The following is a 25,435-nucleotide window of genomic DNA, read 5'->3' on the forward strand; positions in this document are numbered from 1 at the left end:
AGGCCTTGAGAGCCCCTCCCCATCCACGCTGGGGTTTTGACGGCTTGATCTCGCACAGGTAACCTTAGCTGCCACAAGTTTGAGTGCCACAGTTGTGTCCCACCCAGAAGACGACATTTCATAGCTCTCTTCTCCATCTGCTGCCAATTGCATTCTTTCTGCCCCTTTGTCTGAGATAAGACTTTCTCTGTGCCTTGGAGGGGACAGGGTGACAGATGTCCCATTTAAGAGCACTCGCGGCCCCTGATTCTCAGCACGCTGGCCAGTGATGATTCTCTGTGTTCACCTCTGCTCGATGTCAAAAGAAGCTTCACTAGCCAAGGCTGAGCAGCGCCGGTTCATGAAGTGGATTGCTGGCACAGTGCCCTTGAGGCAACGCAAGGTGCTCAGATCCTCTGACACTGGCAGGTTCCGTGGAGCCCTGTGACCCACGTCCACCAGTATCGTCTTCTCGTGACCATCTTACTTAGTCCCCCTTAGTTTACAATATTCTTGTTTGAAGAAAGCACCACATTTTTTTTTAACAATCTTAAAGCATAAAATGCCCTCATTTATTTTACTTAAATTTTTTAAGTATTCACATTAATACATATTATAGTACATGTGAAATATGACAACATGTGAGTTATGCAAAGTATACTATATTAAAGAGCAAGACAATTTTGGAAATGCTGCTCAATCCTCTCTTTTTCTGCTTTATTGATCTGGGCAAAGTAATAAATGCCTGGAAACAAAAGATAGAATTTGCAGTATTTCCCCAATGATAACAATGAACTTTCCCACCATGAATGAAGTAGCCCGTGCAGCCTAAGCTAATGACATAGAAAGGAGAAGCTCCTACAGTAACGACAGCAGTCCTCTGGTCTGTCATCATTATCGTAAAGGTGGTTATCTCCACTGCAGGCTGGCCCAACCTTCTCCATAAGGGGGTGGGTGTGGACATTCTTGCACAGAAGACAGTATGGTCACTCTCGCTTCTGCAGCACGATTTGCTCTCATATTTACATGGTATTTCAGGGAGTCACCTACTCCACTGTACATTCCGATCATATGACATCCAAGAGCATCAGTAGATCATCACCCTGACTGTATGGGAGCCAAAGGCCTGCCCTGGTATGAACTCCGGACAATCAATCAACTGAGAAAAGTCTGTTTGTGGCACATTTCGTGGAGGAGGGCCTGGGATTGGCCATTTTTCTGGTTCTATCTTTTTCCTCATTTTCTCATCCACAATTTCTACTTCTGTGCTATCCTTCAGTGCCTTCAAGATGAGATTAAGGTTTGTGGTGAGAGCTCGCACACGGTGAAAACCAGCAATCAGGGAAATAGGCAGGAATCCCTGCTCATTCATCTTTCTGCGAAGAAAGATGTCCTGCTCCAGGTTCTCTGAAGCACCGCATTTTTTGACAAAGTATGAGATTTTCCACCCAAGCAATGTGATGATTTACAAAGTGCATTTAACCAGTTAGGCCATTATTATATATATTCTTTGAGCCAGGCTTTCACTGTGCAGCCCAGGTTAAGTCTCAATCTCATGGCACCTATTTCAGACTCCCACATTCTGGGATTAAAGGTGTGAGCCACCTTGGGGCTGGAGAGATGGTTCAGAGGGTAAGAGCACTAGCTGCTCTTCCACAGGTCCCAAGTTCAATTCCCAGCAACCACATGGTGGCTCACAGCCATCTGTAATGAGACCTGGTGCCTTCCTTGCCAGCAGTACATTGTATGCTTAATAAATAAATAAATCTTAAAAAAAAAGGTGTGAGCCACAATGACATCTCATGCCTTCTTTTTTATGGCAAAAAATTGAGTATTTAAGGTTGTCCACGGGAAGCTTCGACATATGTGTGCATTGCGAATGATTCTTTCCGTCAAGCTAATCTGCATTCTCATCCCATGCATTGAAACCAGTCATCAGACATCAGCTGCACTGCCTTTGTACCCCCTCCTTGTGGCTCTGACTTCCATGTCTTGAGAAATGCTGGCCCCAGTTCCAGCAGGAACGCTGACAAGCCCTTGTAGTCAACAACCGGGGCCCATTGGTGCTGGCTTCCCTTCACTGGGCGCTAGGGTGGATTGGTTCGTGTGCTCCAGGCTGTTGATTCAGCTGGGATCTCTGCAGGAGGGTGTAACCAATAGGAAGAGAGTTGAGGTGCTTTGCATTTTGAATTAGAGAAGTGGGAAGGGGGCCCCAGCTGATCCTGCCAGGAGGTGGTGTGTTGTAAGGACCACATCCATTTGAGGGTCTGAGTGTCCATCCGTGTCCATCCGTGTGTGTGTGTGTGTGTGTGTGTGTGTGTGTGTGTCTGTGTCCCAGCCATGGCTAGAGTCCCTGGGTGTTGATGATTGCTGGGTGTTCAGTGTGAAATTCCAGAGTCCTGTCACCTGGTTGCTGAAATGCAGGCTTCTAGCCAGGTGTGGTGGCACACGGCTTTAATCCTAGCATTTATTAGGCAGAGGCAGGAGGATCTCTGTGAGTTTTAGTCCAGCCTGGTCTACATAGGGAGTTCCAGGATAGCCAACGCTATGTAATAAGACTGTTTCAATCCGCCCCCACCAAAACAAAACAAAAAAGAAAACCTTTTACAAGTGTAGTGACCACACTTCTATTTTCAGTTACAATGGGGGAGGGTGCCTGGAGTTCTCAGGCAGATTTTCAGTGTCTGAGTCCCCCCTGGTAGGGGGTGGGGCAGGGAAAGCAGTCCCTTCTAGTCCCTTTTAGTGCTGCCCACGAACCTTGCTACAATGCTTCTCTGCCCTCTGGTGGCAGGAGAGAATCTCAGGGACGCTAGACTGCCAGGTTGTTTGTTTTGTGCCCCCTACCTAATTTTTAACCCATTTTAGCCAAGATGGGTGAGACTATGGTCCAGCAGGCTCAGGCCTGGCCAAGGGTCCTCGGGTAGGAGTGAGCAGGTCTTCAGGTGGCGGCTGTTGGGAGGTTGTTCGTGGAGGTGATTGGGAGGCTGCAGGTGTGGGCTGGAGAAGCCGCTATTAAAGGGGCGGGTGGTGCAGCGCCTGCGCTCCGGATGTCCTTTCGTGCTTTGGTTCTGTATGTGGCTTGCTGAGAGGGTAGTGAGGACCCGCCATGGGGAGCGTGAGAGGCCTGTGGTCTTGGATGCTAGCTTTGCTCTCCTTGCCAGGTAAGCTGGCTCCTGCCTTTGGGCACGGGGAGGAGGCCAGGCGCTGTGGCTGTAGCTTAAAGTAGTCTTAAACGAGCTTCACGGCTCCGCATGGAGGTCTCCTACACTCGTAGGTGCAGAGGGCCCGCCTAACCGTAGATTGCCCAGCACCACACCACATATCTACTTGTTTTAAGGTACAGGCTCTTTTCTAACCCGGCTAGGGCAGCAGTCGCTCCAGCTCTGAGCCCAGGTTGAGGAAAAGCTGAAGAGAAGGGGCTGAGGTTAGCCCTGAATCTGGTGCCGCCACAAGATTTAAATTTCATCCTGCCTTTTTTCATCCCTTTTGCCTCATGTGCTGCCCTAGCCAAGTGCTAGTCCCTCGAAGGGCCCTCCTTCGTTCGCGGCATCTAGGTCTTGCTGTTAGGTGGGGTTGAGTGGGAAGCCCAGGCAGGCTCAGGACTGCTGCTGGGAGGTCTCCTGAAGGGGCTGGATGTTGCTTCTCCAAGTCCCGCTGTCCCATCTCACCCATGGAACCCTGGGGGCATCTATGTGTCTGCACTTGTCTGCCCCGGCCAGGTTTGATCCTGGGAGCACCCTCACCACCCAGATGTTCAGGAGTCTGCAGTACCAGTGTCCCAGAAGGCTTCACTCCCGAAGGGAGCCAGGTATCGCAGGACAAGGACATCCCCGCAATTAACCAAGGTGAGACCACTGGATCGTACCCCCAAAAGTCACGCTGAGTGTGGGCACGCAGAAAAGGTTGAAATGTCCCCATGTATTTTGGGACTTCTAAATAAGTGTATGTTTCATAAGGAAAAGCTTTACATATTTTTCTCTATTTTTTTTTGCTGGTGAATTATTATTATTTTGATTCTATTTAACTTTTATTGATTCTCTGTGGGTTTTACATCATGTATCCTGATCTCTATCTCCCCATCTTCTCACATCCACCCTCTGCCCATGCAGCCTCCCCACCAAAACAAAACAAAGTTTAAAAGAAAAACCAAAAACCAAACCAAACAACAAAAGAATCTCATTGTGGAAGCTGTAGTGTGGTCTGTTGAGTCACAGAGTCTACCCCTCAGTCCATCCTTCTTTACTTGTAAGTGTTCATTGCTAGGAATCATTCACAGTCTGGTTCGAGGCCTCTGGCTTCTGCCACACCATCAACAATGGGTTCTCTCTAGGGCTCCTCTCGGATAGTCTGTTGCCCTGTGTCCTGCAGTTTTGGATCTGTAGGTTCATCCCTTTAACCTGCTTGACAGTTCATAGATAAAGTGGATACTGAGGTGGGCCAACTCATACCTTGGTTCTGGGCCTGGATGGTAGCTGGGCTGCTTAACCCTCCAGCTTTTCCTCATCCTCACTACTGGTATGAGTGAGCTCTAGGACAGCCAGGGCTCCACAGTGAAACACTTGTCTTGAACCCACCCCTCCCCTCCCCACCAGAGAGAGAGAGAGAGAGAGAGCACACCGGCTCTCAGCCTGGGAGTTGAGCAAAACCATCAGTAGGTATTTGAGAACATACCAGTCACTCTGTAGGGGACAGTGTACAGGTGTGACCTAGCCAGTAGGGGCTGGGGTATTAAAGAACGAAGACTCCAGCGGCACAGGGCCTCCCTGCCTGAGAATCTCAAACAGTAAGGAACACAGACACATTGGGTTGAAGTTGGCGGTAATGAAGATGGATCCAGATAATGGAGACATCATGGGCTGAATGTTGGGGGAACAGAGGTAACCTTGGCTTAGGGTAGGTGGTGGCCACAGTGTGGTCTTCTCCCTTTATTTGTGAGCTGGTTAGAAGCGCAAATGGGCACCAGTCCTTACTCCGTCATTGTCCTCTGTAGGTAGCCAGAGCCATGAGTCTTCGTGGCCCTCATTTCAATGCCTTGAGAAGCTTCTCCCATGCTAGGGCTCCCAGTAGCTGCCAGCAGCTGCCCCTGCCTATGTGATGTCGAATTGGGAAATGCTACTCTCCCCAGCTGCTGTAAATGATGGCTCTGATGCTGTTGATACCACACAACTGTACCAGGTCCTGGAGCAGTGGTTCTCAACCTTCCTGATGCTGCGACCCTTTAACACAGTTCCTCATGCTGTGGTGATCCCAACCATAAAATTATTTTCATTGCTATTTCATAACTGCAACTTTGCTACTGTTATGAATCACAATGAAATATCTGTGTTTCCTGATGGTCTTAGGTGTCCCCTGTGAAGGGTCATTCACTCCCCAAAGGAGTTGAGACCCACAGGTTGAGAACCACTGTTGTGGCGAGTGCTCTTTTGGATTTAAGGATGCAGTCTTGATCGGAGATAATCTTGAGGGGAATCCTCTTACCTGAAGAGGGCTCTTACGGGGTGCAACTGGCCTGTGTCGCTATCTGTCGTTTGAAACTCTGAAATCAGGCAGCGCTCCTATATTCTTCTCAAGCCTCTTGTGGCTTCCGTCACTGCCTCATGGGTCCTCCTGAAATGTCTCTTCCCAGCAGTCAGCTACAGAAGGCTCCCTGACTAGGAGGAAGATGAGAAGCTAAAGTGAATAGAGACAAAAAGTATTTACCCTCCTCAACTTCCTTCTGCAGCTATGACTTTGTAATTTCGGTTCCTTTACCTTAAGGGTCCAGAATGTAATGTGTGATTATGGGAAGTAGATGGTGGGTGGGGGCAAGGTGAGGCAGGAGAGACCAGGGCATGTTCTGGGGAGTATGACTTGGGCTGGGCTGAGCCCGAATGGGAGAGAAGGTGGCATCCTCACAGATGAGGGCCTGGAGGTGGGACTGATCACAAGTGCTGGGGAATCATGGCTGTGTTTGAACAGGGGAAGGATACAAACAGGTTGAGAAGACTCACACACATTTGCAGCCTGGGTCTCAGCCGGGCTGTTGGAATTCCCCAAAGCCACATAGCCTTGGTCCTCAAGGAAGCTTAGCTCCAAAGTAGAAGGCATAGACACTGGCATTGCTGGGTTTGTCCCGGCCTGTGTTCTGGAAGTCACAGGTGACACACATCCCTTCCTCCTTTCTCTCCCAGGGCTCATCTCAGAGGAGACCCCAGAAAGCAGCTTCCTGGTTGAAGGGGACATCATCCGGCCGGTGAGTTGTGTACACGTGGTATGCACAGCAGCAAAGCCGTGAGAGCGCCCTCGAAACCCCCTTCTAGGTGTCACGAGGGCTTTGGTTTATATGACCGGTTAGGTAATATGATCATGGTGGCAGCTGAGAGGACAGCGTAGTCAGCCCAGGAGGGCTCCTTGGAAGAGGAGATTCAAGCTTTTAGACCCTACTTGACACCCTGCCCAGGGGAGAACTCAGAAAACACAAGGCTGGAGATGTGATCCCAGACCGACTTGTGTGTGTAAGACCCCTAGGGAAGATCCCCCTAGGGAAGCTGGAGCACGGAGGAACATGGAGAGACCATCTTGGCTAGGGGCGGAGGGCTGAGTCAAAAGGGAGGCTGATGGGAAAGGAAATGACGTCGCAGAGAGAAGACACATTGTTTAGGAGAGCGTAGGTGGCAGAAGGCTGCTGGATATGACTATGAGCCATGGGAAGCAAGACCATTCTGCTTGTTCAGAGGGGGCTGACGGCGACAAGGCTGTCCTGGAGTTCATAGGCTAACAGGTTAGGGTATCCATTAGAGATGTGTATGCACACGCCTGCCATTTGAAACTCTTACAGCAGAACTAAATCAAGGTGGTGGCTAGAGGGGGTAGGGCCTTCTGGGATCTGTGAAGCCTACAATTTAGAGTTCTGGTTAGTGGATGGTGGGAGAGCAGCCTTTGTGAGGGCATCGCCCTGAGTAGGACTCTTCCCATTCTTCTCATGTCCTGAGGAGGTGCTTGGGAGGGGCTGAATCCTTTGAGCCAGGCCTCCTGGGGTGCCAACCTTAGGTACTTTTATCTACTCGATAGAACATGATAGAACATGTTGCAACTTCTGTTATCTGAATTCTTTTTTTTAAAAGATTTATTTATTATGCATACAATGTGCTGCTGGCATGTATGCCCACATGCCAGAAGAGGGCACTAGATCTCATTACAGATGGTTGTGAGCCACCATGTGGTTGCTGGGAATTGAACTCAGGTCCTCTGGAATAGCAGCCAGTGCTCTTAACCTCTGAGTCATCTCTCCAGCCCCTGTTATCTGAATTCTCAGTTCGTCCATTGACTTCCCAGGCTCTGGCTCCTCTCCTAACGGTGTCCTCGCTCCCACGACTTCTCTGTGGCACCTCTCACACCTCCAGGGTTCTGATGGTCGGAGGCAGGGCACCCCAGGGAGTAGGGTGCTTAGGTGGCCTGTGTCCTCCACTAACTCTGAGCTGCCCTCTCTCCTCAGAGCCCCTTCCGACTGTTGTCAGTGACCAACAATAAATGGCCCAAGGGTGCTGGTGGCATTGTGGAGATCCCCTTCCTGCTCTCCAACAAGTATGGTGAGAGCTGAGGTGGGGCTTCCCACCCTTCTCCTGGATGCAGCAGGGCTCCTGCAGGGAGCTCCCCTTCTCCTGCAGCACCATATCCCTTACACTGAGAGTGCTGTGCAGAGCTCCTCTCCCCAGGGCATCTGAACTGCAGTGGGGGTGTGTGCGGTGGGGGTGGGGGTGTAATACTGGAAAATCTGATGGAACTCTGTAGCCCCCTCTAGAAAACATAATCCCACAGCCAGGGCCTTTCTGCAGTTTAGTGTTCCTCTTCAATATGGTTCTCTCTGAACACTGTTTTGGAACATTTGGGCTTAATGTCTGGTCTCAGCCCCCATGCAGACTTCAGAGATCCTCAAGAGCTATTGGGACCTCCTTGGAGGGTCAGCCATGGTGTGTCTTTCCCAGATGAGTCCAGTCGCCGGGTCATTATGGAGGCTTTCGCCGAGTTTGAACGTTTCACATGCATCCGGTTTGTTGCCTACCAGGGCCACAGAGACTTCATTTCCATCCTTCCTATGTCAGGGTAAGTGATCTTGGTGTGTAGCCGTGTGGCCATGTGGCTTTGTAGCTTCATGTCTTCCCTGATCATCCCTTAGTGTGCACAAGTGGTATTAAGCCTGTTTCTGGGCCTGTTTTCTTGGGTTCAACCCCAGTCTATCCTGAATAGTTCATTCATGACCTGGACCTTCTGGGCCACAGGTGGGTGAGGGATGGCCACTGGGCACAGCACCCTCCTCTACAAACCCTCATCTCCTGGAGGTCTTGTGGTATGTGTCTGGGCAAATGTTGGGTCCTAGTTCTGCCACTCATGTGCCAACTTAAGTCTAGGTGAGTTCCCTGATTTAGCCTCTACCTTCTTTCTGAGGCAGGGGTAGTGGTAATAACATCCTACTTTCATTGGACGTGGTGTGAATGGAAGCTGTGACTCAGGCTTATGACATAGGACTGCTCACGTAATGACCTGCTCTGTCATGCATGAATGTCAGGTCCCACCTTTTGTCAGCTCAGGTAGTAACCAAGCCCCAGGCGACACCCTCTTCACAGGTCAAGCAGTCAGGGGACCTGGGAGGTGGGACAGTAAGTCTTAGACTACTGAGTCCAGGATGGGGAATTGGCAGAAGTCTGATCCTGGTTCATCCCTGGTCCTAAAGCAGAGCAAACACCTGTTCTTCTCTGACCTTTCTAGCCTGATACCCAGCTAGCTCACTGCCAAGCAGCTCACGCTCAGGGTCTTGCAGGTGCTTCTCCGGTGTGGGACGCAGTGGAGGGATGCAGGTGGTGTCCCTAGCACCTACTTGTCTCCGGAAGGGCCATGGCATCGTGCTCCATGAGCTCATGCACGTGCTTGGCTTCTGGCATGAGCATTCACGGGCAGATCGGGACCGCTACATCCGTGTCAACTGGAATGAGATCCTCCCAGGTAAGGCAGCTGGCGTCTAGGCTAGGCTGGGCCCAGGGGACCTTGAGGAACAGAGGCCTCGGGCCAAGGCTAGAGCTGAGTTGCTTGCCTCCTCTGGAAGAGTCCATCCCACACACTGCCTGTCCCTTTCTCATGAGGCAAGTGGGATTCATGCCTCTCTGGTATTTTGGAGAGGTCCTGTGGGTCTCTAGAGTGGTACCCAAGGAAGGACATCAGCCATTTGCTTTGTCTCTCTTCTCTCTGCCACCGTCAGTTATCTGACTGTGAGGTTGACAGTGTCCTATGATTCTTGCTCACTGAGTACACAGTCCCGGTGTGACAGATGTTAGTGTGTGATAGTGGGGCGAGGGCTACATGTCAGTTGTGAGCACTGAGCCAGGAGAGAGATGGGGGAGGGTAGACCAGATACATGTGTCAAGCAAGGGGGCAATACTGAAAGGCTGAGGGTACCAAAGATGTGAATCAGTGGGCATGTGGCTCAGTGCCCTGAACGTGGCAGAGCCAAGGCTGATGGAGGGAGGGGCTCTGATGCCAGTGGGCAGCATGCATGCCACACGTGATACAGGGATCAGATGATCTCAGTGGTGAGAACGACAGCTGCCTCGGACAGGTGGGGAGCTGTGGAGGGGCAGGAGCCATGGGACACTTGGAGATGCAGGGAGAGTCAGAGGCCTCCTAACCGTGGGAACCTGGAGGGGCCTCTGCCGCTGCTCTGGGGTTGGCCAGGTGAAAAGGGGGATACTTGCCCCAGAGACGGTGCTTTGGAGGTGACTAGGTTGCTAATGACAAAAGATGGGATTGGGGAGGTGGGCCGGGGGTGACCATGATCTTTCCAGGTGTTCCTGGGGTGTTTGTAAGCATGCATCCTATGACAGGCTGTGAGGAACTCTAGATCTGAACACTTCAGTCAATGCAAACACCCTGATCATGACATAGAACAGAAGCCAATAGCCCACCAAACCACTAGACTGCTCTCCCTAGAGGATCCAGTCAAATACTTTTAGTTCTGGAGGTTCTGGAAAAAAAATAAAGGAAAAGTATGGAAATGTATGTAGTCCTAGCGCTCTGGAGGCTGAGGCAAAGAGTTCTGCGTGTGAGGACAGGCAGGGCTATATGGATTCTGCCTTTAAATAATCAACAAAACACTATTTTAAAAGCAATGCTTTAATTAGGACAAGGGTAGGCTCAGGGAAAGTGTAGAGGCATCAATACTTATATCCATAAAAGCAAAGAGAACAAATAAGTTAAATGCGCCTGTTTATGATTTAAAAAAAAACAGTAGAATTAATTAAGGTAGAAGCATAAATTAGAGTTAGAAAACAAGCCCAAATTAATGCAAGAGCTGTCCTAACAATCAAATTGGCTCAAAACCAAAACAAAACAAAACACCTACCTACTAGGGAACGTAGCAAAGCGGTACAGCACCTGTTTGGCTTGTAACTGGGGTTCCATCCCTAGTGCCAACAAGAGTTCAGCTATCCTATTGAGAAATTATGGTTCCCTCAAAGATAGAAAAGTGAGAATATGTTTGCATTAATGGATATCAACTCTGCCAGGGCATTAAAACTAATCACAGTGATTGACTTTTGTGGGATCGAGAGATAGGAAGTCAGAGGAAGCAGGTGGTGTAGGAAACTCACTTTATATTTATGTATATTCTCTTTTAATATATGTGTATTGTATTTCTGTGGTGCTGGGGATTGAGCCATTGTGCATGCTAGATACTTGATAATTTTTGTTTTCTTGGGACACAAGGTGTTACTATGTAGTTTTGGCTGTCCTGGAACTTATAGTAGACCAGGCTGATCTCAAACTCAGAAACCGTCCTACCTCTGTCTCCCTACCTCTGTCTCCCAAGTGCTGGGATTAAAGATGTGCACTACGATACTTAGGTAGATACTTGGTTTTTGAGTTAGAGGAATATATTTCTATTCAAAATTATGTTTACTAATAAAGGTTCTTTGAAGAGAAGAAATTGGCATTCTTTGGGGCTCTGATTAGGATAAGGAGGCTGCTGGTGACCTTAGGGAAGAAGAGAGTTTGGACACGGCCTGCGGGGATTGGGGAGAGGGGTTGGGAACAAAGGTGCAAGGAACTGGAGGTCCTTTCAGGAGTGGTCAGCAACCTTCCTTCCTCGCTGGCCTGGAGGAGGGCAGCGGGCATTCTGGCCAACCAAGATGACTGGACTGCTAGGTGCCACGTCAGCAGCTTGATGGTCTGAGATGGGAAGATGAAGGTGGTCTGGCTACTGAGGGCTGGGGCACCACAATCCTGAATGGAGAGGACAGGGTGTCTTTGAAGCTAGCTCAAGGAGTAGGCAGGGCACCAGTGTCTAAGGCACAGCAGCCGTAGCTTTGTGGGTGCTTCAGGTTTGCAAAGATTTGAGTCATGCAAAGTGAACTGTGAAGGAGGGACAGCTGGAGAGAGCTGAGGTTTGAAGGAGGTCCTGGTTGCCTGGCCACAGGCGGCCCCTGCTTCCACAGCACCTGGTATAGGTCTGGATTTCTTCCAGGGTCCAGGAGAGTAGGGTAGCAAAGACTCTCTGATAGCAGGGACCAGCCCAGAAAGAGAAGGCTCTGTTGGGGTAGTCAGACTCTTCACTTAGGTGGGTTGTGACTTCCCAGAGTTGTGCACTGCCTGTCTGTCTTTTACACACCTACAAAGGTGTGTGTGTCTGTGCTTTAAGGCTTTGAAATCAACTTCATCAAGTCTCGGAGTAGCAACATGCTAGCACCCTACGACTACTCATCAGTGATGCATTATGGGAGGTGAGCCCCCTCCGTTTCCCCCTCTTTCCCTGTCCCCCTCCCCATCCCTCTTTCCCCTAACCCACCTCCCTCCTAGCCCCGACTACTGCGATCCTGACATAGGCCCCACCCCTGGGTTCCAGGTTTGCCTTCAGCTGGCGTGGGCAGCCCACCATCACACCCCTCTGGACCACCAGCGTCCACATTGGCCAGCGATGGAACCTGAGCGCCTCGGATATCACCCGGGTCCGTAGGCTATACAACTGCAGCCCAAGTGTCCCTGACTCCCACAGGAGAGGTAAGAGACAGGGAGAGGGACTTGATGTAGGGGATGGTGCAGAAGGGTGGGGATAAAGAGATGGTGAGGCTGTAAGGAGAGGTGGGTCGGTCACCGTGACCTCACTAACCATAGATTAGTTTAGAAAAGAAGCAAAAACTGTACACAAAAACATAAACAACTGTATGCACTCTGAATTGAATATAGGGTGTGTAAAGTAGCCTGTGTAGGTGCGTGGGATGGGTACAGAGATGTGTGCGTGTCTGTGGGGACAGAGTGCAAAGTTCTGAAATGGATCCTATTCAAATGTGAAACCTAGTGGGCATGATGCTGCATGCCTTTGATCCAATCCCAGCACTGGAGAGGCAGAGGCAGAGGCAGGTGTGGATCTCCGTGAGCCGGAGACCAGTCTGGTCGACATAGTGAGTTCCAGGACAGTCAGCGATACATAGTGAGACCCTGCCTCAAAAACAAAAAAGTCCAATGTGAACCCTCAAAAGGTGTGTGTGGGGGGCTTGATTAGGAAAGAAAGGATGGCTAGTGGTTCTCAGCCTATGGGTTGTGACCCCCTTGGGGTTGAATGACCCTTTCAGATATTTGCATTATGATTCATAACAGTAGCAAAATTACAGTTAATAAAGTGGCAATGAAGTAATTTTATGGTTGGTCACCACAACACAGGGACTATATTAAAGGGTCACAGCATTAGGAAAGTTGAAAGCCACTGCACTAGATGGTTCTGAGACGACAAGGGATCTAGGTATTGACCATTACATACCATAAGGGTACAAAAGACTTGTGTGTGCACAGAGAAACTTTACAAAGTTTAGCAAGACACATTGGGATGGGGAAGGGTTTCTTCGCAAATAACCCTAATACTACAAAGATTAATGGGTTCAAAAACATCAAGAGACACCACAAGCAAATTTAAACAGAAGTTATAAAGCAGAGATGCTTCCAAACATAGCTAGTATTGTTCTGAACTCAGAAAGAGCTATAAACAGAAAGTCAAACTACCAGATAGAAAAGTGTGTGAGGTGGTTAGCAGGCCTCCCAGAAGAAACCAACATCTTTCCCTCTCCCTAAATTTGCAGTTCACAGCCTCCGTGATAATATCAAATATTGCTAAAGGGTACAGGGCAAAGGGTGATTTTTGTATCCTACTGACAGGGCCACAAATCATGGAGACCCTTTAGGAAGACAGTGTGACACCCTGTGAAACTGCTGTGCATGCCTGTGACCCAGATTTTATTTTTAGGTCACCTTACATCTGAGTCCCATCCTCTTTCCCTACCAGCCCCAATTAATCACTAATCCACCTTCTGCCTCTACGGATTTACCTTGTCTAGACATTTCATATAAATGGAGCCAAGTGCCTTTTGTGTCTGGCTTACTACCCTTAGCATGACCTTTGCGGTTCATCTTTGCTATAGTACCTTATAACTTCTTTTCTTTTCTGCTAACTGACATATTTATTCATCACTCGATGATTTTGAGTTGTTTCTGCTTTGGCGCTACTATGAATACGTCTGTCGGTCAGTGTCTGCCCTAGGCACAAAGTCGCTGGCTCCCATGGTAACGCCATACTCGGCTGTCTTCCAAAACAATTGAGCCACTTAAAAAACTCCATTTAGCTATGCAGGTGGCTACCAATTTTCCTGCACAATTGCCAAGCACATAGTCTATGCTTTTGATTTTGAGCATCCCAGTGGGTATGGAAGTATTTTATTGTTCTGATTTGCATTTCTCTAATGGCTAACTATATCCAGCCTCGATGGGATGGCTGGTCCTCTGTATATATGGAAATATCTCATCGTTCTGATTTGCATTTTTCTAATGGCTAACCATATCTAGCCTCTATGAGATGGTGGGTCCTCTGTATACCTTTTTGGTTTTGTGTCTATATAGATTCTTAACCTCAGTTTCAACTGGAATGGGTTTTCCTCGCTGAATTATAAGACTTAAAAAATTACCCTTTTGTTTTGTTTTGCTTTTTTTTTTTGTTTTTTTGAGACAAGGTTTCTGTTATCCTGGCTATCCTGGAACTCTCTCTGTAGACCAGGCTGGCTTTAAACTCAGAGATCCGCCCGCTTCTGCCTCCTGAGTGCTGGGATAAAAGGCATTCACCACCACCACCTAGTTTTTAAAAATATTCTTTTTTTTAAAGGATTTATTTATTTATATAGTATCCTGCCTGTAGGCCAGAAGAGGGCACCAGATCTCATTATAGGTGGTTGTGAGCCACCATGTGGTTGCTGGGAATTGAACTCAGGACCTCTAGAAGAGTAGTCTTAACCACTGAGCCATTTCTCCAGCCCCTAAAAAAATATTCTTAATGCTATCTCTTTGTTATATCATTTGGAAATATTTCCTCACATTCTGGGTGCTCAGATTTTTGCTTTTTAGATAGCAGCCTCCTTCTCCACTTTTTATTTTGAGACAGAGTCTCACTATGCAGTAGTGGCCAGTCTGGAACCCAATATATAGATCAGACTGACCTCAACACTCAAGAGATCAGCCTGCCTGTGCTAAGATTAAAAGCAAGCACCACCATGTCCAACTTTAGTATCATTCTTAATAGCATTTTCCCTGATATATATATACACACTATATATATGTATACTTCTAATACATCAAATATTACATAATTTTTGTTAAAACTAGAATGAGATACCGTGGCATGGGGATTGCAGGTCAGTCTGGAGCTCTATCACAAAGAGCAGAGAGCTGGGACATGGTGAGGAGGGACTGACCCAAGGAAAGGTTGAACACTATGGTGGGCAGATTGGCATGTTTGGGTGTTGAAATGATGGCACACGCGGTATGTATATGAAGGGGTAGATGCTGAAGGAGAAAAGAACCTCAGCCAGAACTCTAGGGAGGGTCTGCTCTTGGAGGGAGGGTCAGACACTTATTTGGACACAACAGGAAGGAAGACAACAAGAGTGGACCTGAGTCCATACAGATCTGGAGACACACCGTGTGTAGCCTTGGCTCCTCAGTGAGGTGAGGCTGCTGGCAGAACCCTGGGAGGGACGTGAAGCACAAGGTACTTGAACCTGGTAGAGATGGCAGGACAAAGGAAGGTTCTGGACTGGGGCAGGGACTTGTGACAGCGGGGAGGTGGCTGGGGATGTGTCCAAAAGGATAAGTTGAGGTAGGCAACCAAGCTCGCAGAGGGTACCAGCTACTTGAAGGTAAGTTACTAGAAATAGAGGCTTCAGTTCTTGTGGTTTCTGATGCTGATGTGTTCAGAACCAGGCAGGATGAGGGTCACTGGTCAAAGGAGTCAGCCTGAATTGGTTGCGGTACACTGATGGAGGAATGTGAGATCAGGGCATGTGAGCAGGAAAGACGGGACCAAGAGGGAGCAGTGGGGTCCACCAGAGCAGATGACCTGGGCCATGAAGCTCAAGTATTTCCCACAAAGCGTAGTCAGTCATGGCCTGGGTGTGGCAGTAAAGAGGAAGCAAAGAGGCTCGCTCCTGGTGGCGCACAGACCTGAGACCACGCGGGAGCTTCTGAGGGCCTCCCTTGGTTTGAACAGGAGCGGTTCTGGAGGATGTCTAAGAAGTGGGATGGGAGGTGGGTGTAGAGTGGCCCAAAGAAGGATCTGGTAGGAGAAGGCTGTAGTGCTTGGATCGGTTGGTTTAACAGAGCAACCCAGCTGGGCTGCTGAGGTGTGCGCGTAGGAGGCCAGCAGCATCTTTTAGTGGTGACCGAGGGGCCAAGTGAGGAGGGGGTGGCACACTTCCACCATTCTGGCTTTTTCCATTTGTTTCCAAGACAAGGTCTTTCTGTGTAACCCAGGCTTACCACAGACTCATGGTCCTGTTTCAGCCATAGACTATCACACCCAACAGTTGTCCTGCTGTGTGGTAGGAATGAAAGAGTTCGTGCCTTAGCAGAGATCTAATAGGCTGTCACCTCACTGAGTCTGGCTCTATTACCACCTTACATGAAGCCAAAATTGGCATTAATTCTTGTGGCCATGCTCTATGCCCTTTCTGTGATTCTGGGACCTAACTTCTGCTCTCTCCTGCTCCAGGGTTCGAGGCCCACAGTGATGACAGTGATGGAAGAAACCTCCCTCCTTCCTTCCTATCATATCTACAGAGACTTCTGGAGGCACTGGCGGAAGAATCTAGAAGCTCTGACCCCAGTTGCTCCAGGACCAGAGGCCAGGGTATTTTTCCAGAGATCGTAGACAGCCAGGAAAGGTGGGATCATCCTGCTCAGAGCAAGTTCAGTATGGAGGCCTTGGCAAGACCACCTCAGATGCAAGCTGCTTCTCCAAGGTCAGGGCCCGGAGCAGATGCAGATGGCATCTCTCTAGAGCAGTTTCAGGCAGCCCAAGAGCCCGTTGTACCTCCTGCTCCATTTCCAGAAGCCAGAGATAAGCCAGCACCTATTCAAGATGCCTTGGAGAGTCTAGCTCAGCTTCCAGGAGGTTATGCACCTGGAAGTCACATTAGAGAGGTGCCCAGAGACTGAACCCTTTGACTTCTGCCAGCAAGAGGGGAGGATATACTCTGCCCAGAGAAGCTAGGTCTTCTAGTTCCTGGCCCCTCTGGGCATCACCCCTGTCTTCTATCCCCTGCACTGGCCACTCTTGGAGGCCCAGGCCACCCCCTTGGTCTCTTTCTCTAGCACATCCCCTCACCCCTGCAGAGTTCCTAGGGATAGAGAGGCCCCCAAAGTCTGTCTGTTCTTGACTTGAGCCCTAGTCCTGGAAGATGCTGGGCATGGATACAGGATTCAGGGAGTGGTGGGCATGAGCAAGATTCCAGCTCCTGGAGGGCCTCTGGGAATTCTACAGCTGAGGATTAGCCCCCAGCATGGACTCAAGTGTTGCCTTGGGCATGGTCTCAGTGGGAAGCCCTGTGATGGGGACCATGAATATCCTCCTGTCCATTATGCTTGGCTCTAAGGATGCTCTGAAGCCCTGGGATTCAACCCTGGTCTCCAGGGCGCAGTGTCCAGTTTGTTCTCCTGCTAAACTGGACCAGCAAGAGGGGACTCCTTACCAGATCTGCATGTTGGAAGCCTTGGCAAGAATGCCAGTCTCTGGACAGCAGACTTGAACCTTAATCCCACATCAGATCACTGTTTTTGCTGCCTTGCCCACAGGGTGCTCAGTAGGAAACTCTGGGGCGGGATGTCACACCACTTGTCCTTCAGTCATGCCCCCCTCCTTCTTGGTCTCCCATGAGGTTTCTTCTGGGGACAAAGAAAGTGTGCAGGTACTAGGGTCTGGGCCAGGAGCCCTTCATTCTCCAGGAGTCTGTTGGGAGTTCAGGGAAGCCCTGCTTGGGATGGGAGGAGAACTAGAACTCTGAACTAGTGGGGAAGAGAGCCTCCATCCACATGGGAGAAGGCAGAAATAAAGTCGGGTGTTTGCTTCATGCAATGTGTTTTGCTGATTGTGTACAAGGGTCTTTAGCTGGGCAGTGATGGCCCACACCTTTAATCCCAGCACTCCAGAGGCAGAGTCAGGTGGCTCTGAGTTCAAGGCCAGCCTGGTCTACTTAGTTCCAAGATGGCCAGGGCTACACAGAGAAACACTGTCTGGAACTGCCCCCCCCCCCCCGCTGCCAAAAAACAATAAAAAATCCTAAGAGTCTTTCACTCAAATGCCCATGAGAGAGCTTCCAGGAAGTCACACACCTCACTCTCGAGGATCAGGCTTCTGGAAGCATGTGGACTAGCTCAAGGTGACAGGTAGAAGAGACAAAGCAGTTTGGTATCCTGAGGGTGGGCCTTTGCCATCTTCCTAGAGAAGTCACGTGCTGAGCTTGCCTCGGGGGCCATGAGGGCTCTGTAGCCTGTGTCCTCTGTCTAGCTTAGGCTTCAGAACAGAGTTTGGTTCCTGAGGTTGAGTCAGAGGACCAGTACTGGGTATCAGCCAGGACAGGATCATGCCAGGGGATGCTGTCCTTTTTCTTGATCTTGGATATAGAAGGTGGTGGTTGGTGTCTGGCTTTGATGTTAGTAAATTGGGGCCTTGGCAGTGTTCATTAGAAGGGCCGATAGAATAGCCCCGGTAGGAAATGACAGACAGAAGCATCAAAAATAAGGCTGCTTTGAGACATCTGAGGGTCCAAACCAGGCATATGGCACTGGGCTAGGGTTCCCAGGGGCCCCGCCAGACCAGAGGATCTACTCTAGACTCTGAGACCCCACCCAAGGCTATCACGAGCCTTTCTGAGTTGTAGCTCTTGATCTCCAAATCCAGCTCTAGAAGATTGGGTTGAGTGAAACTGGTGGCTCTTCTATTTGGGGGCTGGCCAGGGACAAAGTTGTCCTCTTGCATTCTCCCTACAGGAAGCCGCATGTCCCCATGACAGTCCGGTCTCCATGCCAGCTCTGAGCAATGGGATGGTCCACTTTTATTTTGCAGAGTGCCTTGGTCCAGGCCTTGAAGCTCATCAGCCTGGAGGCTAACCAGAGTAGTTAGCCACGCCCCACAGTAACACAGCTATGCAGCACTGCTCACCACTGGATTCATTTATCCAACAGTCACTTAGAATGCCCATTAGGTGCCAGACAGGCTCTGTTATGGGCATCAGGGATACCCTGGTGAACAAGGTAGGGAGAAGGGTGGATAATAACTTGCCTATAGGTAGGCATCTCGAACTGATCAATGACAGGGATTGGGGAACACTTGCAGGATGCTGGTTGGGATGAGCCCCTATAAGAATGGATGCACAGGCCGTGGTTACCCATGGAAAAACTAGAGTAGAGCCACCGGTACAAAGGTCTTGGGGCAGGAAGAAGAGAGCATATCAAGTAGGGTGAGGCAGGCAGGCAGGGATAGACGAGACAGAGACAGGGTCCGTGTTTTAAGAACAGCCTGGAGTAACAAAATGTAACTTAAGGCTTAAGAAGTCACTCTTGGTGCTCTGTGGGAAATAGGTTGGAAGCAAAGGGACTTGGCCATCTACCTAGATTCCCATGGCCAGCTGGGTACAGTCATCTGGCCATTCTTTGAAGAAAGATGTCACTTACATGCAAAATCACCTTTTCCCTTTCCCCTATAATCTGTCCTTCCAAGACTATCACTCTGGGGCACCGTAGGCCTGAGCGTATTTATGTGTCTGCTATGCACCAACAGGGCTTCCTCCATCCCTCACCAACCCACAGCCATGGCCAGTATCAGCAATAAGGAGGAGTGGCCTATTTGATGGAGGTGGGGGTATGATTCCACAAATTCTTGGACCACAGCTGAGTGTGAAAGTATACACAGAGCCGGGCGGTGGTGGGGCATGCCTTTAATCCCAGCACTTGGGAGGCAGAGGCAGGCGGATCTCTGTGAGTTCGAGACCAGCCTGGTCTACAAGAGCTAGTTCCAGGACAGGCTCCAAAGCCACAGAGAAACCCTGTCTCAAAAAACCAAAAAAAAAAAAAAAGAAAGTATACACAGAGTTTGAAGAGTGAGCTGGGCCTACCGAGGAAGAGCGGGTCTCTGACTGAACAAAGCCCTGGAAAGGATTGGTGGCATGTAGCCTGGGGAACTCCCTGGTGAGGGGACAAGCTCCTACTGTTGTCCTAGCTGCAGGGTGGGAGAGCATCTTTCCCTGGTTGTGGCCATCTTGGGCTGAAGCCTGACTGGTCAGGAAGTGCCCAGCATGGCTTGTTACTTGGTAGCCTTACAGACTCCACTTTCAGGGATTGATTTATATACATTCATATAGTGCCCTTCAGGATGGAGAGCTGTAAATACAAAGCCTGGCTGCTCTTTCCACACAAGGGAATTACAAGGCCTTGGAGAAACCCCCTTGAGGCTAGGGGCTGGGGAGGACCTAGTTCAAAGTTGGTCTTTTTTTTTTTAATTCTTATGTGTTTGAGTGTTTTTGCCTGCGTGTATTTATATGCATCGTGTGTGTGCCTGTGCATGTATGCAGGTCAGGTGAGGCTGTCTGATACCCTGGATCTAGAACTACCGGCAGTTATGAGCTGACGTGCTTGGAGCTAAAAGCTGCCCTCTGCAAGAGCAACAAGTGCTCTTAACTGCTGAATTAACTCTCTGTCGCTAGCCCTCAGAGTTTTTTCTTACCCTAGTTCTCTTCCCACTGTCACTCTAGAGAGGCTGCACGAGTGTCTGGAGCAGTCAAGGCTAGTTCCTTCCTACATCATAGCCACCAGCATCAGCTTTTTCTGAGTTTTGGAGAGGAAAGGTCTTATCCCTAAGTCTCCTCATCTTCCATTGGTCAAGAGACTCCTCTCCAAACCTACACCTTTTCTTTGAGTCTAAGACGTTTTCCCTCTTTTTTTTTCATACATGTTTTCCCTGTGTAGCCCTAGCTGTCCTGGAACTCACCCTGTAGACCAGGCTGGCCTTGAACTCCTGCCTCTGCCTGCACCACCAACGCCTGCCTCTACTGCTTTCCCTCTTTAAGATTTATTTTAAAGTGTGGGTCTCTGTGTGGGTATGTGCAACGTGAGTGCAGGTACTGGTGGGGGCCAGAGGCATGTAATCCCTTGGAGCTGAAGTCAGTTTTGAGCCTTTTGTGGTTGCTGGAACCGAACTCAAGTTCTTTGCAAGAGGCAATCTTAACCACTGAGCCATCTCTCCAGATCCCCTTTAGTTCCTTTGTCTTTAGTTGGGGGAAACTGAGGCAGTAACGGCGGTTGCAGTCCACCCATCACTTCCCACAAGGAGTTAGCTTTTTTAGTGTCTCTGGGACCTGGGAGGACGCCTGTCCCTAGTCTCTGCACTCAGACAGCAGCAGAGGGCGCTCGCAACACAGAGACGCACTCCTTGCACCTCGCCAGTCCGACCGAGTGGCGTCTTAGTGGGGAAGCATTGGAAAAGGGAGTTCGGAACTCTCTCCTCGCTCCGGTCCGGCTCCTAAGGTTCTCAATTGCTGGGATGTGGCTCAGTTGCTAAATGGAGATGTGACTTATTATGCCTGAGTACACCAACACTCCCTTGCACGCTTCTCTGAGCTGTTGAGCTGCTGCAGGCGACATGAGCGCTCTCGCCTACCACCACCGATCTGGGTGCTCTGTACCAGACACGCAGACAGAAGGCAAATGGACTCTTGGGACTGACCAAGGTCTCAGCTCCCAGCATGCACCGATCCTCTTCTATAAGTATCCTTCCCAGAACCTCCAAGACCCCAAACACCTGGCTTCCGGACTTGGCCTGCGGCGGTGGGGAGGAGACAGGAGTTGGGGACTGGGTGAGTAAAGGGTGAGTGTCGCAGGGCCACTTCTCCACAAAGCGCACCTTCCATCCACCCTCGGTCGGATCTCCCGCCCCGCCTTCTTCCCTCCTCCAGCTCCCGCCCCCAGTCTCCTCCCTCCTTCCCGCCGTGCTGGCTCTCCTCCCCACGCCCCTGCGCGGCGGGCTGACTGCAGGCGCGGCACCGGGAGACAGAGCGCCTTTTCCGAGCACCGGCTGCGCTTCCATAGTCGGCTCTGTGCGTCCTGCAGTTGTACCGCGCGAAGGCGCGACTTTCCTCCGGTCCCGGGACGGTAGTGGGACAACTTGGAAAACTTCTCTGGGGCGGATTGCAGGGACGCCGGGCATCGGTGGAAGAGGATGTAGGAGATCGATGGCTGGTCCTGGATGTCTCCGGACCTCCTAGGCCCCTTTCGGTCAGGTTATGGGGCTCCAGAGCCATCCGCACTGCCGGGGGGACAACCCCCTCCTGTAGCGGAGCCAGAGTGGCGCTGTCTCCTGGGGACCGTGGGTTTGGCCAGCAGCGATCCCTCTGGACGTGTCCGGCCTCGCCATGGACCACCAAGAGCCCTACTCGGTGCAAGCCACCGCCGCCATCGCGTCAGCCATCACCTTCCTCATCCTGTTCACCATTTTCGGCAACGCACTGGTCATTCTGGCTGTGTTGACCAGCCGCTCACTCCGTGCACCACAAAACCTGTTTCTGGTGTCACTGGCAGCTGCGGACATCCTAGTGGCCACCCTTATCATCCCTTTCTCTCTGGCCAACGAGCTGCTAGGCTACTGGTACTTCTGGCGCACATGGTGCGAGGTCTACCTGGCGCTGGATGTGCTCTTCTGTACCTCCTCCATCGTGCACCTGTGTGCCATCAGTCTGGACCGATACTGGGCAGTGAGCCGAGCACTGGAGTACAACTCCAAGCGCACCCCGCGCCGCATCAAATGCATCATCCTCACGGTGTGGCTCATTGCAGCCGTCATTTCTCTGCCGCCCCTCATCTACAAGGGCGATCAGCGCCCGGAGCCTCACGGACTCCCCCAGTGTGAGCTCAACCAAGAGGCCTGGTACATCTTGGCTTCCAGCATCGGATCGTTCTTTGCTCCCTGCCTCATCATGATCCTCGTCTACCTGCGAATCTATGTAATTGCCAAACGCAGCCACTGCCGAGGTCTCAGGGCCAAGAGGGGCTCTGGGGAGGGGGAGTCCAAACAGCCCCATCCTGTCGCTGGGGGAGCTCCAACCTCAGCTAAGGTGCCAACCCTGGCCTCTCCTCTGTCTTCTGTGGGTGAGGCCAATGGACACCCCAAACCTCCAAGGGAGGAGGAGGGGGAGACCCCTGAAGATCCTGAGTCCAGGTCTTTGCCACCCAGCTGGTCTGCCCTTCCCAGATCAGGCCAGGCTCAGAAGGAGGGCATTGGTGGGGCAACGGCAGAGGAGGCAGCTGAAGAGGAGGATGAAGAGGAGGTGGAAGAGTGCGAACCCCAAACACTGCCAGCATCTCCTGCCTCGGTATGCAGCCCACCCTTGCAGCAGCCTCAGGCTTCCCGGGTATTGGCCACACTCCGTGGCCAGGTGCTTCTGGGCAGGACTGTGGGTGCTGCCAGTGGGCAGTGGTGGCGACGCCGGGCACAGCTGAGCCGGGAGAAGAGGTTCACCTTTGTGCTGGCAGTGGTCATTGGCGTTTTTGTTGTCTGCTGGTTTCCCTTCTTCTTCAGCTACAGCCTGGGGGCCATCTGCCCACAGCGCTGCAAGGTACCGCATGGCCTCTTCCAGTTCTTCTTCTGGATCGGCTACTGCAACAGCTCCCTGAACCCTGTTATCTACACCATCTTCAACCAGGACTTCCGTCGTGCCTTTCGAAGGATCCTTTGCCGGCAGTGGACCCAGACTGCCTGGTGAGCCTGCCAGCTCGCTGCCTCTGCCCGGGTTGGTGCCAGGACCACCTGATGGTTGTCCTCCCCACCTATGTGGCCATTTCCCTGGGGCCCACCTGCAGACCTCATCCTCAGACCCCCACCCCCCCAAAGGGGAAAGGACAAAAGTGCCGTTCCCAGGGGCCCATTTGAAACCTTCCCTTGTTGTCTGTACTGTGGGGTAGCTCTTCTCTACTTCCCTGAGCAAGGGTAGCTTGGATCTTCTGGAATGTAGCCAAGGCCAGACTGGATTGGAGTACCTCCCCCCACCCCTGCCCCCAGCTACCTGTAAGCCAACAGGTCAGGCTTCCCTTTCTTGGAGACCCTGTGCCTTGGCAGGCCACTCACTTGTGGTGTTTTGTTTTTCTTGGATGTGGGGGTTTTGTTTTGTTTTATATTTTGAGAGGGGGGTCTTGAATGTAGCCCAGGTCATCCTGACTTGCAATGTAGCCAGAGGAGGATCTTGAAATTCCATTCTCCTGCCCTCTCCTTCCTCGTGCTAGGATTACAGGTGTCTGGTTTATGAGATGCTGGGGGAATTAATTCAGGGCTTTGAGCATGCTAGGCAAGCCGTCAACCAATTGAGTTACATCCCCAGCCTTGATTCTTCCCCATGCCTCTCAAAGAGCAGGAAGCCAGTCTTCTACATTTCCCAGGAGAACTTGCTGCTGAGAAAGGGGACGACATGAAGGTGACATAGAGCACCTGGGATTCCCATTGGCTACTGGGATAGGGGCTATGGGCTAGTATTGTTCTTTTAGATTTGTGGCTCCTTTAAGGCTAAAACCTTGGATTGGCTTTCTCACCCAGCATCCCTCTGAGAGGCAAGTGGCATGAGGCTGTCTCATTGGGGAGGTCTGGGAGCCTGGCCTGGCCTCAATAGGAGCTCCGATCGCTGGCATTCACCCTTGCAAAGAGCAGGGCGACAATTGCTTGCCGCCTACTTGCAGCAGGGAGATGAAAGGTTTTGCAGAGCGCTTTGAGCTCCATGGGGGAAAGAGCTAGAGAGCCAGCGAATGTGATTATCCGGTGATATAAAAATCCCCTTCTATGTGTTTACCGCTAGGAGCCTTCCTGTAGACCTTTGTTCTGCACTCGGGGTGTGTGCATTCCTGCCCCAAACTGGAAGTGGGTTGAGGTGCCCGAGTCACTTTCAGATTCCAGAATTTCTTTGAGAACGCATTCTTGTACCCGAAAAGGTTTGAGTTATTATGCCGGTGACAGCTTCTCCATCTGTTACCTGTAACACCAACAGAGCCTGCAGTGGCTTGGCCCCAACCCCATTAGGGGATAAGTCCTTTGTCATCCAGCAGGCAAATCGTTTCCCTAAGCTAAAAATATTCACATCAAGGAAACAGTCTGAGGAGAGATCCTCAGGTGGGGTGCTGGGGCCGGAGCAGGCAGCCAAGGGCCCTGCTGACTCTGGAAGAACCACCTGCTCCAGGGTCCAGATGACTCTGTGTGCCCACCCCGTGTGGAGCCTTTGGAGGCCTAACTAATTCCACCCCAACCCAGAAAGATGCCTTGCTGGCTGTTTAGAACCCTCACAGTGAAATGGGCAAGACCTGGGGTGCCACTACCTCCTGACTGTCTTTTCAGAGTGACTGGGCATCTATCTACAAGGGAAGGGGCTGCTCTGCCTCCGTGGGCAGCCTGGCTTCTGCTTTGGGCAATAGAACTCTTAGCCTCAGGGAGGGGTGGTTTGAGCCACACAGCCTATTAGCCCAAGATAGATGTCTCTGATTTGGAAGGTACTCAAGGAGTTTTCTCTGGTAGAGACAATGGTGGGTACCAAATAGAATCCCTACTGGAGAGAACAACTGTCCAGTTGTGAGGCCAGGACATTGATATGGGGTGTAGCTGAGGGGCTGACTTGTAACCATCTGCTGGCTGATCTAGTCTGCGTATGCTGTGGAACCCAAGCCCCCCTGTTTTGACATGCAGGTATTTCTAAGACTCTGAGCTATTTTATCAATAAAGGCTATTTTGTAATAAGCAAGCTGAGTTCTGTGTCTAAAGGCTGCTGGGACCTCCCTTGAGTGTCAGCCTGACGAGCCCAGGCTCCCTCCCAGGACTGGCTCTCCTCTCTGCCCCACCTGTCTGCCTTCTCCATCCTCATAGCATTCTTTCTCAGCACCAGCCAATGAGACAGACTGACCTGCCAGACTGACCTTAAAGGGGGAGAAGAGCAGCTCCCCTGAAGAGGGGGCAGTTGGGCTGGGTTGGGTCTTGGAGCAGGAATGCACCAAGAGACAAGATAGGAAGATGTCTGAAGCAGGGGAAGGCCACATACAGAGTTGATGGCATCTGGGAGGCAGCTCTGAGCTCCTCTGCTGTGTGGTCATGAGCAGC

At 50.9% G+C, this 25,435-nt stretch overlaps 2 protein-coding genes across 2 annotated transcripts; both read left to right on the forward strand.

The window, feature by feature from the left end:
• Positions 1-3,085: 3,085 nt before the first annotated feature.
• LOC121465887 (astacin-like metalloendopeptidase) lies at positions 3,086-16,476 on the forward strand. Its single transcript, XM_041679311.1, has 9 exons — positions 3,086-3,140; positions 3,699-3,824; positions 6,150-6,211; positions 7,454-7,547; positions 7,944-8,061; positions 8,777-8,958; positions 11,645-11,726; positions 11,849-12,003; positions 16,031-16,476. The coding sequence occupies exons 1-9, from the start codon at positions 3,086-3,088 to the stop codon at positions 16,474-16,476; spliced, it is 1,320 nt and encodes a 439-aa protein (XP_041535245.1).
• Positions 16,477-21,508: 5,032 nt separating this feature from the next.
• On the forward strand, positions 21,509-23,528 carry LOC121465768 (alpha-2B adrenergic receptor-like). Its single transcript, XM_041679153.1, has one exon. It carries the CDS (start codon positions 21,723-21,725, stop codon positions 23,067-23,069), a length of 1,347 nt encoding a protein of 448 aa, XP_041535087.1. The 5' UTR covers positions 21,509-21,722; the 3' UTR covers positions 23,070-23,528.
• Positions 23,529-25,435: the final 1,907 nt, after the last annotated feature.

The sequence above is a fragment of the Microtus oregoni genome, unplaced genomic scaffold (assembly GCF_018167655.1).
Source record: "Microtus oregoni isolate MIOR12 unplaced genomic scaffold, Mior012 000031F_ref0000149, whole genome shotgun sequence".
Taxonomy (NCBI): domain Eukaryota; kingdom Metazoa; phylum Chordata; class Mammalia; order Rodentia; family Cricetidae; genus Microtus; species Microtus oregoni.

Coding starts and splice junctions, on each gene's coding strand:
- LOC121465768 (XM_041679153.1), top strand. CDS start 21,723: ATGGACCACCAAGAGCCCTACTCGGTGCAAGCCACCGCCGCCATCGCG.
- LOC121465887 (XM_041679311.1), top strand. CDS start 3,086: ATGGGGAGCGTGAGAGGCCTGTGGTCTTGGATGCTAGCTTTGCTCTCC. Junction 3,141..3,698: donor AGCTTTGCTCTCCTTGCCAG/GTAAGCTGGCTC, acceptor TGCCCCGGCCAG/GTTTGATCCTGGGAGCACCC. Junction 7,548..7,943: donor CCTGCTCTCCAACAAGTATG/GTGAGAGCTGAG, acceptor TGTCTTTCCCAG/ATGAGTCCAGTCGCCGGGTC.